The sequence below is a fragment of the Ambystoma mexicanum genome, chromosome 7p (assembly GCF_040938575.1).
Source record: "Ambystoma mexicanum isolate Mex_15411 chromosome 7p, UKY_AmexF1_1, whole genome shotgun sequence".
Taxonomy (NCBI): Eukaryota; Metazoa; Chordata; class Amphibia; order Caudata; family Ambystomatidae; genus Ambystoma; species Ambystoma mexicanum.
In genome coordinates this window covers 900,939,349-900,955,270 of record NC_090939.1, presented here as the reverse complement: position 1 = coordinate 900,955,270, position 15,922 = coordinate 900,939,349, and the positions used below count along the sequence as shown (strand labels likewise).

The following is a 15,922-nucleotide window of genomic DNA, read 5'->3' as shown; positions in this document are numbered from 1 at the left end:
GAGGGTATGGGACTTACCTCATTTAACATTGACTCTCTTGTTTGCCATGGAAGCACAGCTTACACCGACCCCCCTATTTTAGAACATTTGACTAGTACACATAGCATTGAACAGAGCATATGTCCCAATCTATCTTCCCATGGGGCTATGATTCATGCTAGTGAGCGGTGCTCTTTAACATCATTATGTTCTATTTCCTCTCAGATGGCAAACTACTCTAACTATGATTTAGAGATTAAGGGGATTGAACATGACAAATGTGACGTTAGGTCTCCACTAGCTGACTCTGAGACCAAAAATTTGCATGCTCAGATGATAAAAAATATGGTTGATCTCGACCATCAGGTAACTTGTGCTATCGATACATTGACTCCATTTGTAAACAGCTCAAAGAAAAAAACATTGAAGGAGCGTCCTCAGTTAATGAGTGATCGAAGCTTAGTAGAGGAAATTGATAGAAACAGCATATTAATACCCTTACATGCTTCACCATCTCCGTATGTAGCTGATCTATCTGACTCCGCAGAGGTTTCCATTAGGCCCTTTCAAATTGACCCTATAGATGATCCTATCGTAGGTAGGCGATGATGTGTCGCGATCACCATGTCCTCTTCCTGTAATTACTAAAATACTGGATCTATTAGATAAAGGCCATGAATTGACACATTTAGAACTAAAAGAAATAAAAGCTATACTCCAATACCTCGGAGCCAAAATGGAAACAATTGAAGGCTTTATCATTGCCGTTGACATGGTTAGAACTATGAATAATAAAACAATTCCACTTTCTCAAAATGATAGCAAAAAAGCTATACAAACTGAAGATGTTACCTGTAATTCTACAGCGGCATCCGTGGCTAACAGTCAAGCTTTAGTTTCTTGTAATTGCTCAGTGGAAATAAAAGAACTCAAAGTGCTAATTGAAACTCTGATTTCTACCATCATCCCTCAAACAAATAATCCACTGCCCTCTGATGAGTGTCCAGATAGTCCCTCAACTTTGGTGAAGGCTCTTGAGGAGCAACAGTTGACAAGACCAGAATCTCAGAACTCTGAAAAAGAGTTCTTCTTCATGTCACGTCGTGCCAAAAGGATGCACAATAGAGCAATCAAAAGACACGCAAAGAGGATAAGCGAACTAAAAGCTACTAAATTACATGCAGAGGCTGGGATAACTAGTAACATCGATGTGAAATCGACATCTGGACAAGATCCAGATATCAAAAACCCTGACAAAGACTATATTGATCTTCACCAACTTTCTAAAGAAAGTCAACAGGCACTGATACTCTCACCGAGTTCGTCTTTGAAACCAATAACTAAAAAAACACGAAATGAATGCGGTACAAGTAAAACAGGGACGCCCTCTGAAAACATAACAAATAATTGCCCCCTGTCAAAACACTTTTGGAAAAACCACATGCATCCCGTGAAAGTCGGGAAGCAGACTTTGATTCTAGGAGCGCCATTGCACCTAACTTATTGAACTGAAAATCAACTTTGCCTAGCTTTTTCCCGTCCGTAGGAAGAATATGCACTACTAGGAAAGAACCTATTATTAACCGATCTCTGGAAAGAGGTGAACTACAAGTTCAAACTATTTCTCACCCGGAAGGAAAAAAAACTTATAGTGATGTGTGCGCTGAGCAGCATGTCCATCTAGGAAATCCACTAGGAAAAAAACAAAGCAGCGGTTTTAAGACCTCAAACATGATCAATGGGAGGGGAAAAGTCTTAATAATGGGCCCGAATTTTAAGATACCTCCAACACAATCTATGATGACATTCTACGAGGATAATAAGTCATCTCACGTTTTCAATATTACGGGAGATGAAACCCTAAATCCTCTGCAAAGGAAAGATAACAAGATATCTTACGTTTTTCTAATATCATGAATGATGAAACCTCAAATCCTACGCAAATGAACAAGATCATTGAGAAACAGCGGATAAAAAATACGTTTAGCCCCACTCGCATCTCTGCTCATGGTCCAGCATTGAGTAGAGCCTTCTCTATCAAAAAGCAACCCGATCTTATATATGATGGCTTACCTCTGTCGGATGTTGCTGAATGGACACCTGAGGAGGGCCTAACTGGTAGGAAGCTCTTTTTAAATACGACAGCGGATGCATTAACTCAAGCTCCGCAATACAGAGAAATAAATATTCTTCCTAAATCCCAAGATACGATTTTTGAAATATTCCGTAGGGTCCCTCATATGAATGATCAAAATGTCTCAAACCAAATCAAGGTACCATCAATTGAAGTAGAAACTAAAGTAAAAGAGCCGTCTCTTTCCCACTCCAGCAGGGTGGAGGGCCATATTAAAAATAGTGTGGCGGTTAACGATAAGCAACATTTAATTGGCTTAGAAGGAAGTTTGATGGCTACTGCGGGCAAGCGGATCAATTGATCATTTATATTATCCTTATTTTCCCGCATCCCACAACTCAGAATGGTAAAATCAGAGGACATGCTTAGAGTGTCCATAGCCCAGACAGATAATTTCAGATCAGTATGCTATCTGAACTCAGAAATAATATTAAAATTTCTTCTGTCTCATTTCGAAGAGATAAATAACCAAGGATTCAAAATATTCGCTTTCATTCAGAACCTCAAGCTAATGATTTCTTAGCATATGTCCCTCCCCATGCTAATGTTGAAATAGGATTAAACAATGCTTCTCAACAGAGCAACTTGAAAACTGAAGACGATCTGCATGAGTTGCTATCCCATGTTGCTATAACAAAATATATGCCATGGCTGGAATCCATGATCACTGCGTATCTAGGATCTAAGCCTTTAGATCTCCATCCATAGCAAGAGGATTTGGGCATATTTAAGGTGCTTTCTTGGAACACTTGTGGCTACACGAACCTTATGAATTGGATCGCATCTCTATCACTTTTAGAGCTACCCACTATCTTGATTTTACAGGAGACAATGAAATTAAGTAAATTTACTATTCCTGGTTTTACTACCTACTGTAGGCCCGCAAAAAGGCCTCTCCTGGGAAGGCCCAGTGGAGGCCTTGCAATAGCCATAAATAATTCGATCAAATTCCGATCCGAAAGTATATGGTAATCAGCAAATCTTTTAGGAATACTAGTCCAAAATAGCTTGACTAAAAAGTTGCCTTCTATATTGCTTATCAGTTTATATTGGAATCCAGCTAGCTCTACGCTAGAAGAAATGTTAGATGAATTGGAAGCATGCCTAGAACACCTAAAAATGAAATTTGAATTCTCAGAAATCATGATTGGAGGGGATTTCAATTGTGACTACAGAGAACTGACTGAATATGGCCCCCTTAAACCATCACATTTATCACGAGATAGAGGTGCTCATTTTAGAGAATTGTTGGAGAACTGGGACTTGGATATAGTAGCACACAAAAACCCTAATACTCCTGCAACATGGTCTCGAGGCAAAAAATCATCATCTATTGATTTCCTTTTTGTCGCTCGATTAGTGTCCAGGCTTATCTCATCTTCTCAATGCAGTTTTGTACAGATTAGCAACCATGCACAAATTGTCTGCCATCTGAATTGGGAATTCAGATACCTAGCCAGCAGTCCAGTATTGGACTTATTTGAGACTGACCGCCCACAAATCTCAGCCCACAGTAAAGGACTATGCCAACAATTTGTTAATCATGTATCCTCACAGATAAAATTGTCTCTATCATCTAAAAATGAACTGATTACACTAAATCCCAATTACTATTCCAAATTAATTGAAAACACACTCTTGATATTCAGTAAAAAGTATACAGAAACCTCTCACTTGCATCCTTATGATGCGAAATGCAAGAATCTTAAGAGAGTAAAACATAAGGCAATTCGTCAACTGAAAACAGCTGGATATGAAGGAGAACAGTATCGCTATATGAGGTCACTAATTTTGAAGGAATTCAAAAGGAATATAAAACATATACGTATACTAAAGTATAACAAGGATAATTGTGACCTCATTCAAGCGATAATTCATCATGACACAAGAAATATATGGCAGATGATAACCAAAGATGATAAGAAAACTCCCCTAACTTCAGCCTGCTGCATATCGGACAATATATGGTCTGAATACATAAATCTAAAATATCGCATCCCAACTAAATTTGAATTAATTCCAAATACACAGCTGTGTTACAGTAGGATCGCCCGATTTAAATGGACACAAGATGATCTTATATGGGCCATATCAAAGATCTCATATTCTAGATCAGCAGGACCAGACGGTATTCCACCATGCCTTTATAAGGCTGACCCACAGTTTTGGGTGGAAATTCTAAAAATCAAATTTGAGAAGATCATTGACTCGGGTAGGATCCCCTCATCTTGGAACATCGCGAACATCATTCCTATCTTTAAAAAGGGTGATCCTGCTCTTCCACATAATTACAGACCAATCGCACTAATTGACACTGATGCAAAATTGTTCGCCATTCTTCTCTTATATGAACTTGAAGCATTTATTGAAGAAAAAGCCCTTCTTTCAAAATATCAGATAGGCTTCAGAAAGGGCATGAGCACCTCATTAAACGCTATGGTTATGTCACATCTGATTGCAGCTACTAAAGCAAAAAAAAAAAATTATATACAACCCATATATGTGGTCATGGTAGATATGACAACAGCTTTTGACAATGTAGTGCGAAATTTGCTATGGAATAAACTGAAGCTGATGGGAATACCACTGCACTTACTCTACTGGTTTATTCAGCTCCATTCTAATACCTCATATAAGATAAAAATCGCGGAAGATGGCCGAACAACTGAGCATATTAAAACGGCAATAGGCCTTAAGCAAGGATGTAACTTGGCGGCCACTTTTTTTAATCTGTACATTGCTGATCTAGACAAACTATGGGAGGCAAACAATCTGTTCTCTGTAAAAATTGGAACTCTCCAGCTAAAGTGGATGGCCTTCGCAGATGATATTATATTATTTGATCCCACACCAGCTGGGTTACAAGCGAAGCTATTGCTTTTTCAAGAATTCGCAATTGCTCATAACCTTAGTCCCAATCCTGCGAAAACAGTTATCCTTAGATTCGGAGGCAAGCAAAATATCAAAAGATATCAATGGGAGCTTATGCAAATCAAAATTCAATGCTCATTGAGCGCTACTTATTTGGGCTACAACATATCTACACAAAATTCAATAAAATATTGGACTGACCTTATTAAAAATAAGTCACAACCTTTATTATCTCAACTAAAATTGATCTACAGAAAACATAGTAAATTCTCATTGATACCTATGATTGAGTTTTTAACTTTAAAAATCGAAGCTGTTATTTTGTATGCCACCAATATGTGCCTTATCGATATTTCTGACATCTTGGATACACGTCAAGGCACATTGTTGAAATCTGCCATGCATTTGCCAATGTCGACTCCCAATTCGGTATTAAGACATGAATTAGGGCTGATTGCGCTATCATCACGATGGAAATGGCGACAATTATCAGGATACGCAAAGATTTGCTTCCCGCAGAAAAATTCCATGTATATGGAATTTAACGCATTGTTGAATACCTCTTCTTCCCTGTCCTTCAAAACTTATCAATCAAATATGCAAAGAATATTGAATGATTTGAGCATAACAGCTGACAATATATATTTTCGTCCTGCCTTCGCAAAAAAAAAGTTGTTTGAAAAGGACTGGAGATGCACGATTGAAAACATACAAGCATATAAAATATACAAAGAATATGGCGCATATCTTAAACCACGATTTCCTAGATACGACCATGTTGTTACATTTCCATGCAATCACACGAGACAAGCTTATATATGGTTCAGATTGAATCCATTTCATACAAGACAAAGGACAGCTAATTGGTCCAGTTATGCAGGCTCAAACACAATGAATTGCAGATTTCCTTCTTGTAATGAATCAATTGAATCAATGAAACATCTTATTCTGGAATGTCCACACTTCAAAACGGTGAGGACCAAGCGACTCTACAAGTTTGTAAATGTGGACTTTGAAGACTGTTTGCAAGTATTGTGGGCACGCATGATGCAAGCCATGTATAAACCTCTGATATATGAATTGGTAAGCTTCTGCAAACACATTGAAAAGGAGCTGTTACAGTAAGTAGTAATGTCATGTACGTCTCAATAATTAGCAATCTTAATGTCTTATGTAGAAATTTTAAAGATTGTTGATGTCTCCTTCTTTGTATGATGTTTTGTAAAGGTTCTGCAAAGGTATTATATTTTTGTAAATGAACCAAATATAAATAATATTAAAATATTTAAAAAAAATGACAGGTAACATAGTTATCACCAGTTTCAATGACTGGACTCACTCTGCACAGGTTTCTTCCACTTACCTTAGCACGCTTGACCAGTGACAAATGAACGCATTTAAAATATGTGGTTGCAGTTGCCCATTAATTTGCACTGAGGGGATTTGATTTTTAAATGGAACAACAGAAACGTATGACAGATAAGGGAATGGAAGTAGAGGCGATTGCCTCGGATCAAACCATTTTGGTCAAAGAGGGAAGCCCAATTTAAGATCCAGATCTTCTAGTTGCAGTGTCAGCACTTGCCACACTGTTACCTCTCTTCCAGTTTCTCTTGCTACATCTTCCTTGCTCTAGCACTTCATGTTGAAGCCTTTTAATTCCGAAACATTGCCACGTTTACTAGCCAAGAAGAATGAAGCCGATGGGGAAAGATATTTGCAAACAAATCACTCCATTTTGGACAAGTGAAAAAACAGCATTAGAATGGGTGCAACTGTCTCAACAAAATGTAAGGGTCGCTGCTGAGGCCTTGCACACCACTTCACTTCTCAATGACCCCACATGAAGGGAGATCAGATGATGCTCTGCTGCAGTACCAGGCCAATGTATGCCTTTTAAACAACATGTATTGAAAACCTGCAGCTACAGCCTGTGACTGACAGCGATTACACCAACAACCAGCCTTTACAACAACCAAAAGCTAAAGGCCATAATGGCGTTCACTCGGACGAGGGAGGTTTAGAGCAATCCGCAGTGGTTGCAAGTAGACCCCTGGGCGTAGAACATGTAACATGGTAATGAGGCACATTATTATAATGCTAACATGCTAGTTCCAAAATCTACTTCTTTTTTAAATGAAGAAAGGGCATTAGAGCAGTAGAGCGATGAGAGCGATGTACAAAGACACATCATTCAAAAAAACATTAAAAACAAGTAAATTACGAGAAAAGAAAATATGCTTCACATAACATAAACGCAAGAGAACAATCAAAAAACATTCCGAGACGGTGGACATTAAGGGTAGGCACAGGAAATCAGATCAGTTTCTAAAGCCTTACAAAACGCCAACAAAGATGGAAGCCGACGAACAGAAGGAGGGTAGGCGTTTTGTCATGAGGGTGTAACACTAGGAACATCCGAGTAGAACAACTACCCATAGCTAAGGCAAGTAATGGACAATCTGAGGCTGTCCGAGCTCTGAGTAAGCCTTAACCCTCTGGACGTTGGCAGTTTATTAGCAAAAATGGGCCACCTGACCGGAAATCACACATTTTCAGGTAATGCAGCACAGCTTGAACGGTGCTCTCACATTTATAGGAATCCAGGGAAGATACAACAGTGGGAAATGTACACGAATATACACGTGCCGGATATCAAGCGGGAAATAGGATGTAAAGCGGTCCTTAAAGAAGCCGAAGAAAAGGCTAGAAGACCCATGAAAATGGCCTTTCAATCATGCAGGCGAGATAACACAAGACCCTGTCTGATGAAATACAAATTTGGGCTCTCCTCTTCCGCACTGCAGTTCAGCCCCTTCTGGGGGCTAGGCTCTCCTCTTTCCTATTTCAGCCCATCCCTCTTCTGGGCACCAGGGCTCTCCTCTCTCACTGCAGGCCACCCCTCTTCCTGACTCACGGGCTCACCTCTTCCTCACTGGGAAACACCCATATTCTGAGATTCAATGGGCTCTTTCCTCCTTCACCGGAGCACACTCACCCCTTCTGGGGTTCAGGGGCTCTCCTCTGCCTCACTGGAGCACACCTCTATCCTGGAGTCCAAGGGGCTTTTTCTACCCTGAGCACCAATTCACTGGAGCGCACCCCTCTTCTGGTTTCAAGAGTCCCCCCTGCTCTCGTGCTCTTGTGCTCTTCAGCTTCCCAAACAATCTCCTCTCCTCATTTTCCAGCCCAAAAGACACAGTATGTGTTTCTTAGCCTCAATTCTAAAGCCTTCATCATCCTTTCTTTGTCTGAGGCAAACTTTGAATTTATTGGTTCATTGGCCTCCTATTCCAAGAAAGGGGAAGGACCTTTTTAAAAGGATTTATCCTCTTTTGGATTTCTTTCAGTTGGTTTCCAGTGCAGGTGCTGGTGTTTGCCTGCTGCTCTGCCCCTGCCTTGCCTCATGGCTGTCCCCTCACACAGAAGTTTGTTTTGTGGGTTTCTGGTGTTTGGAATGCAAATCTAAGGTACAGGGGAACCTTTAGTAAAGTCCTGACTTGTGAAAAATCGTTTTTCCTTTGGGAAGGGTTAAGGAAGAATTTCTCTTAAATGCATCTTCAGCTGGGAGGGTAAGGCATCTTCCATTCTAAGCACTGCTGCTCAGATGGGGAGTATGGAATGAGTTAGGCTTTCTCCCTTCGAGATCTTGTCTAAGGGGTCTCTCTCTGAATGGATTAATGGTTCCCTGGAGGACATCTCCGAGTCTTTAATGCCATCTTTGTTTGGGACCTATTAGTTCCTAACTAGTTGCGGCCTGGGTGTTTGGGAATAGTTCAGGACTGGTCTGCCTAACTTCCTGGTTGTGATTGGGTCATTCACTGAGTTCCATTTCCCTATAAACATATCGGCATGCACTCCCGGGAGGATAGCTCAGCGGCAACGTGCACGCCTTGGAAGCAAGACGATACGAACCAACACAGGTTCGATCCCCGGGTCCGCGCTTAGAAACCTGTGGGTGTTTAAGCGCGTTCTAAATAGCAACAAAGACAAAAAAGGAAAAACAATTATGTAACTAAAAAACAAACAATTCCTGTAACAGCGCCTCGATGCCCGCTGTGAGCGCTTTAAAAATATAAATAAATAAATACATTTTTTGATGATTCTTTTGTGGAATACATGTTCCGAATAAAGATGTATTACTACTACTACAAACAAAACAAGAAAATGAATATCGAGAACAGAAAGTCAACTTCCTCTCTCTTGAGAACCCATTTTCTTTGTTAAATTTTACCTCACATTTCTTCTTCATAAACCCAGCCTCCCTTAGCAGCTGAATGAGCCATATATATGTTTCTTTATCTTGAATAACGTATATGATTGATTTAATAATGTCTGTTGTTTTGATTTCCAGATTCCAAAGATAACATCTTATTGTACCAAAGTAATAATGAGCGATAGGAAAGTCGTACAAACTCTGCTGAGCGTGGAACAGTCCGAAGGAGTTGGCGCCCTTGTTCGAAGAAGCATTGGCAGACGAGAGGTAGACCACATTTATTTACATTAGTGTGTTTTCTCCCAGGTTTTCTCACTGAAGAGTTGCATAAACTCAGCGATGGAAGCGTAATTCAAATCATTGGTGCCATACCACTAGTTTGTTTGCTTTCTACAGAGTGTACCTTTTAGTTCAAACGCGTTTGAACGCCTTTTTCCCCCTGCCGAGCCAGTTGAGTTTATTACACAACTTCTTTTATTGCAAGTCTTAAATCACTGAAAATATAGTGGGCTTAAATAGATTTTTCAGGTGGACATTATCTTGCCTTCTGGGACTTATAGTTTACCATTCGGGAAGTGAAAATTAAAGCCACCATGATATTCCTTTGGCTTAACATGTAGCTATAAGGATTTACATGTCATGTGACTTTATTTATAAGACATAATTACCGTAGGCCTTGGAATCCAAACTATTTTCACAGAGTAAAGCTTGGAAGTTATAGGGTCAAATTTGAAGACCTCATACGGCCCCTCCCCCATCCCTCCACCCCACTCCATCCTTTTTGGATGCAGCCAGAGTACCACTTCCACCACTGATAAACAGCATTTTGTTTGTAAGTTCATTGCTGGGTAAACGTTTGCCAGACAAGTTTTGCAATAGATTCGTTAGGGGCTATTAACACACATTTTTAACATAGTGTTGCATCCAGTGCTGCTCTTTATTGCCGGGAGAGAATGTCATGTGAACACCAACACTATTCAAAATCTTACAACACACAGCACAACCACGCAAAGCAACAGTAACACATGGTCTGCCTACTAAGTAGTGTTTTGTTATGTTAAAGGTTTTTTATACCGCGCACTATCACCACCTGTGTGGTCCCTTGGCACTCTGGCAGATCTGTAAAACACGAGGGTAAGGTGGGGAGGTAAGTTAGTAGGAAGGGCGGGAGAAAGGAGCAGGAGAGCTGTGATGTGTTGTTGGCAGCTTCAGTTCGGTTTGCACCGTTCACTGAGCGAAGGTGTGAATTTTGCAGTCGGTAGCTATCCTGTGCTGTTGTGCGAGGCTATTTGTGGTTTTTTTTTCGTTGTTGTAGTGTAGTGAAGTGCATGCAGTTTGTTGTGCTGTAGATGTATGGTTGTGTTTAGTTCAGAGTTTGAGAGGTGTATGCAGAAGGATGAGTTTTTTAGTGGGGTTGGTTGGTGGCAATACCTTATCGTACTCCCTCAGTTTTGTCTGCCTGCGGCACATATCCCTTCCAATGTCATAAATTGTGTTGTGCTACAATTCCCACTCCTATTTTCTGTGCAGAGGTGTGGATCATTAACAGGGCTATTTAGTGGTGGCACCCTCTCCACCCTGCCCCTGTGTTTAGACTAATGGATGTCCACATCACTTTACCCCTTATCACATCTTGGTGTTTAGCAACCATCACCTTCACAGGCCGGGGGGTGGGTGGCACCTATTCCCTTGGCCCTTGATCTCCCTGTGCCCCGTGGTCCATCTGTTCGGAGTTTGTGTCGCCTCTGTCTCCCCTTAAATTCGAATGCCCTCTATCTGTGGTTGTTAGGTCAGTCCCATCCCTCTCCTTTGTTATTAGTAGGACTATGGAAACGAGTACACCTGCATCTCCCTACCATTCAGATGCCTCTCTACTTACCTGCACGTCACTTTGGTCCAGACTAATCCTCAGTTTTTCCCTTTGTGTGTTCATCCCATAAGGCGTGGAGTTGCTAATTCGTTTACATCCCGTTCTGAGTTGAAGAGCCAGGTTTTTAGAAGTTCGTATTTCTCTGGGGAGGGAGTTGCACAGTTTAACGGTTAGGCAAGAGAAGGCTGATCCACTGAGCTTTTACCTTGTGTACAGTTTAGGCTCTAGGCAGACGTCGTCACTGGGCCTGAGTGTTCTGGTCGGCTGATAAATGACGATTTTATTTTGTAAGAATTCTGCTCCTAGTCCGTGGATTGCTCTGTGTGTTATGAACATTGTTTTAAAGATAATTTGTTTTTTGACTGGCAGCCAATGTAGCATCTTTAGCGCTGGAATGATGTGGACCCTCTATGAATGTTTGAGAAGTATGGCAGCTGTGTTCTTAATACGTTGCAGTTTTTTCAGTAAATAATCTGGCATTCCGAGGTATAGGCTGTTGGCGTAGTCTATCCTGGACATGTTGAGGGAGATGATGGCCAGTGTTTTGTGCGTGAAGGAGAGGAATGGTAGAATCTTTTTGATTGTGTGTAGGCAGAAGAAGCATTTCTTGATTATCACATTTACTTGTGGTTCTAGTGTTAGCTCGTTGTCCATTGGCATTCCAAGGTTTTTGACAATTCTGGTTGGTGTGGGTGCTGTTCCCAGTTCTGTGGGCCATGGGATGTACTGGTTGCTTCCTTGGTTTTTGAATGTAATCGTGATTTCCGTCTTCCCCTGATTGACTTTGAGGCTGTTGGTGTGTAGCCATTCGTAGAGTTCTTTGAGACAGTCTATTAGCATTGTGTTCTCCTCTTGTTCATCGTCGATTTTGTAGATGGTTTTGGTGTCATCTGCGTAGTTGTAGCAAGTGAAGCCGTGTCTTTTGTTGAAGTTTATTAGTGGTGTCATGTAGATATTGAAGAGGAGTGGGTATAGGGAGGATCCTTGTGGTACTCCACAGGTGGTGTCCTGCGGTGTGGATTTGAATGGTTTTATGCATACTGTTTCTGTTCTTTCAGACAAGAAAGATTTAATCCAGAGCAGCGCTGTGTCGGTGATCCCTATTTCTTCCAGTCTCTTGATGAGGATGTTGTGGCTGACTGTGTCGAACGCTGCAGAGAGGTTGAGCGGTATCAGTGCCGAGTTTGTGTTGGAGTCTGCGTTGGTCTTAAGGTTGTCTCAAATAAAGAGAAGTGCTGTCTCTGTCCGTCTCATGGGTATGAAGCCGTCTTGTGCCTGGTCCAATAGTTGATGATTTTCTACGTGTTCCAGTGTTTGTTCATAGGCATAGGTCTCTAAGAGCTTTGGCGGATAGGGAATGTTTGAGATCGGTCTGTAGTTACGAGAGGTATTCCACATTGCTGGTTGTATCCTTGCGGAGTGGTTTGATATATGCATATTGAATGCTTGCGGCACTCTCCCCATTGAGGGTGATAGGCTGAAGAGGTTTACGTAGCGTTCCGATGGTGCCCCCTGTGTAAGGATTGATTTGTAGATGTCAGGTGGGCAGAGGTCCATTGGGGAACCTGCTTTGTTGCTTTGTTTCACCAGCTTCAGGAATTTCTCTCTTGACTTTCTGGCTAAGTTTAGCAGCTTGTCCTATGGTGCATAGTCTGGTAAAAGTAGTACTCTATGCTTGCTCTGTTTGCTTTCATTTATCCATGATACACTAGGACCAGGTTGTAGAAGTGTTCAAAATGTGAACATAAAATAGTGGAACTAAGTTGCACTCTGTCCGAACCCCCTCTCAACTCCACCTCTATTCAGCCCCCATGCTCTCTCCCAGTACAAACCCCTACCTTGCGCCTTGCCTCTCCTTCACTCCTCCTCCCAAACTGTTTTTCAACAGCACTATCAAGCCTGAAAGATGAACAGTTAAGAAAATGCATCCTAAATGACCACCATTACTTTCAGTCATTGTCTCCCACAACATGTAGCTTTATACAACATTTCCCTTTCTAATCACGCACCATTTCTCAATGGACATGCCAAAGACTATTATCAGCCCCCACATGCCACTGCACACAACTCGCTTGTGCCTGTAGGAGGGAATGGGCTTGTTTGATGCTTTAAAAAAATATGTACTAGAGCTTTTAAGTTAAAAAAAAAACAGTTACTGTTATAGATAAGTTTTGTTGCAAAATGTCTCTGAAAACGTCCAGGTACTTATTTGTGTGTGTTGGTCTATTGTGTTGTGATGTAAGTAGTACCTTGTGATGTCAGTATGATGTGATTGGGTGTACAGTATGGGCTTTTTTTCCCAAGGCAGCAATTTTCTTTTTCTGCCACATTTTGCAGCAGCTGGTTGCTTTGTGTGTGTAAATTTTCTTGTGCATTGCACAGTCTTTTAAAAAAATGTTTTGTGTTTGTCTAATCCTTGCTTGCACCTCTAAACTTTCCTCATCTACTCGCAGCTTGGAACCTTACAGCCTCCTACCTCCACAGGTCCTGTAGCAGGAAAACAAGAGCCCAGCATGCACTTTTATTTGTGGGCAGCACAAGCATGAGAATCACATTTCTTGTTGTGACCCTGTAGCCCCTCGTCCCTTAAATTGCAACAACAAAGGCCCAAGGAGGCACAAGCTCTGCCACATGGAAGAAGGCATCTACAGTCGGGGTAGGTTAATGTGGTTAATGTGAAAACTCTCATCATAAATGCAGCTCGCCCTGCCTGATACCGCAGGGAGGAACAATAGCCACCCCACACTCCCAGGCCACAGCTTCAAAGTTCCAGCGTATAAATGATGGCCCAGCCCAGCCTTTGAGGTCAAGCCGGTTGGTTTAGGTTCACAGGGCACGCACAGCCATCGCCTGAACCCTGCTTACGAAGTAGGAGTTTTCAAAGCCATAGTTCACAAACATTGTGCTTCCATTCCGATTCAACACGGAGGGGAGGGGAGATTCTCTTGCAGTTGCTAAGGGTGGAAAACTGACATCTTAAGCGTGTTGTGGTTTTGCCACTGGTCCAAAAGAATAAAGTGTTCAACCTGCGCCAGTCCGCCCAGGAGCCCCTCAGGGAAGTGCACTTGCATTTGCCATGAGCAGACTGTCTCCTGTAGACAGATTTATTTTTGAGCCGAGTGGTTTACTGTGCAGTAATATACATTTCTGACAAACCTCATAACTGTCCCGGGTAATTAATGTTCCAGCATTACTGTTCCTAGGTCCCCTCGCTCTGAAACATTTGGCACTGCTTGGAATTATTATCTCCTCTTAAATCCTGGGCGGGTCCAGCTGATAGTAACAGAAACAAATGCGTGTGCAAAGCTCTTTTCAAACCCCCTTGCAAGCTACTAAGGCTGTTTGCTGTGTGCTGCACTGGAGTAAGTATAAGTGGCTGGGGTCATTACAAGAGGATGCAGGATGAGCAGCCATAGCCCTACAAGGGACTATTGGTTTAATTTTAAAATGCACGCACATTTTAGTGTGACAGCCTGGAATATTGTTCCATCCCAAAATAAACATCTTTCAGGTAGCTCTGAAACTTTTATGTGATAGCTTAGTCATGGCACGTGCTGTCAGGAGTACCACTGAGTTTGGCAAGAAAATGAAACACACTATTGCCATGTTATGGATCTGCAGTGAATAGGGCTATATACAGAGTAAGTTCAATTTTCGTGTTTCTGTTTCTTCCCTGAAGTTTCTCAGGATCTCTCCCCTCTTCACATGCATATCATTTGGAATGAGCTCGAACCGGCTTCATAGCAAACAAAATACCATACGCCCCCTGTAATTAAACTCTGCGTCCTTTGCTGGGCTGGGATTTTAGAAGTCGGTGCCCTCAGCCTGAGATAATGTAATTGTGCTACAATGTGCATTTTCATCTAAATTAATTCAACCAATTTACTGTTAAAATGTGCAAAGCTGCGAGGTGTTGATGTGTCACTAATAAACTCACATGTTTAGAAAGTAACTGTGTTAAGGTAGCAGATATTCACCATGCGTTAGCGCGCGAGGAAAGCCCAATGGCATGACCATGTGGGTTTAAGAAACACAGATTTATTGGAATAATATCCATTACCATAATGCTTTTTGCAAGGGAAACCGTTCAAAAAAACAAACAGGGGCATGAAGTAATTGTTTTTATGATGTCCAACTACATCTTCAGAGTCATTGCTTTTCAGCTGCACTTTTAACTCCTGAAGGGCATGTGAGTTCAGCTCCAGCACTTATACACAAGCCAAAACTGGTGGCTTTGCCAATGCTTGTTTTTCTGTAGTTTTCACTGCCAGGGCGCATCCAGTACTGTGGGAGGTCTCCTCAGTTTTTGTTTACATTTTAGTTTCTGGTATCGCCCCAGGTTCGCATGATACAATCCTAAGATTAATGCAAGTTTTTAAATCTAATGTTCAATAAAATAAAAACAAATGTGAGTTCAAAAGAACACCTTAAGGATTCGTGGTCACCTATTTTCCAAGGATGGATTGAAGCCATATCCCGAAAAGGTGCAAGCCCTTATCCCAATGGTGAGTCCCACCAACTGGCCCACTGTTGTCATTTCTAAGAATCGGAAGTTATTGTCCCTGCAAAATACAGGATTTCACTGCCACCAGGATACCCTTGCATTTAATAATGAAACAATGATATGAATTCCTGTTATGATATGATTGCCATGATGCTCATGACTGGCTTAAACAAAGCATCGCCTCTGCTACCTGCATGGCCTATTTCATCCCAGACCTCTCTACTTAGCTTACTGTGGTTGGTGGCCCGGTCGTACTGAGTGTCATACTTTGCCAATACAAACCTGGTTCAACATCACCTTGTCGAGTTGTCTCTCACACCATTAGGAGCCTGATCATGAATGATTAGG

The 15,922-nt window shown here is 41.5% G+C and overlaps 1 protein-coding gene across 5 annotated transcripts in view; it reads left to right on the top strand.

Annotated features, from left to right (window-relative positions):
- Positions 1-15,922, top strand: part of PIR (pirin) — a 720,875-nt gene that overhangs the window by 58,847 nt on the left and 646,106 nt on the right. For all 5 annotated transcript variants that reach the window (XM_069637176.1, XM_069637175.1, XM_069637179.1 and 2 more), the window contains exon 2: positions 9,339-9,467. In XM_069637176.1, the coding sequence (XP_069493277.1) occupies positions 9,339-9,467 (129 nt within the window). The remainder of the gene's footprint in view (positions 1-9,338; positions 9,468-15,922) is intronic.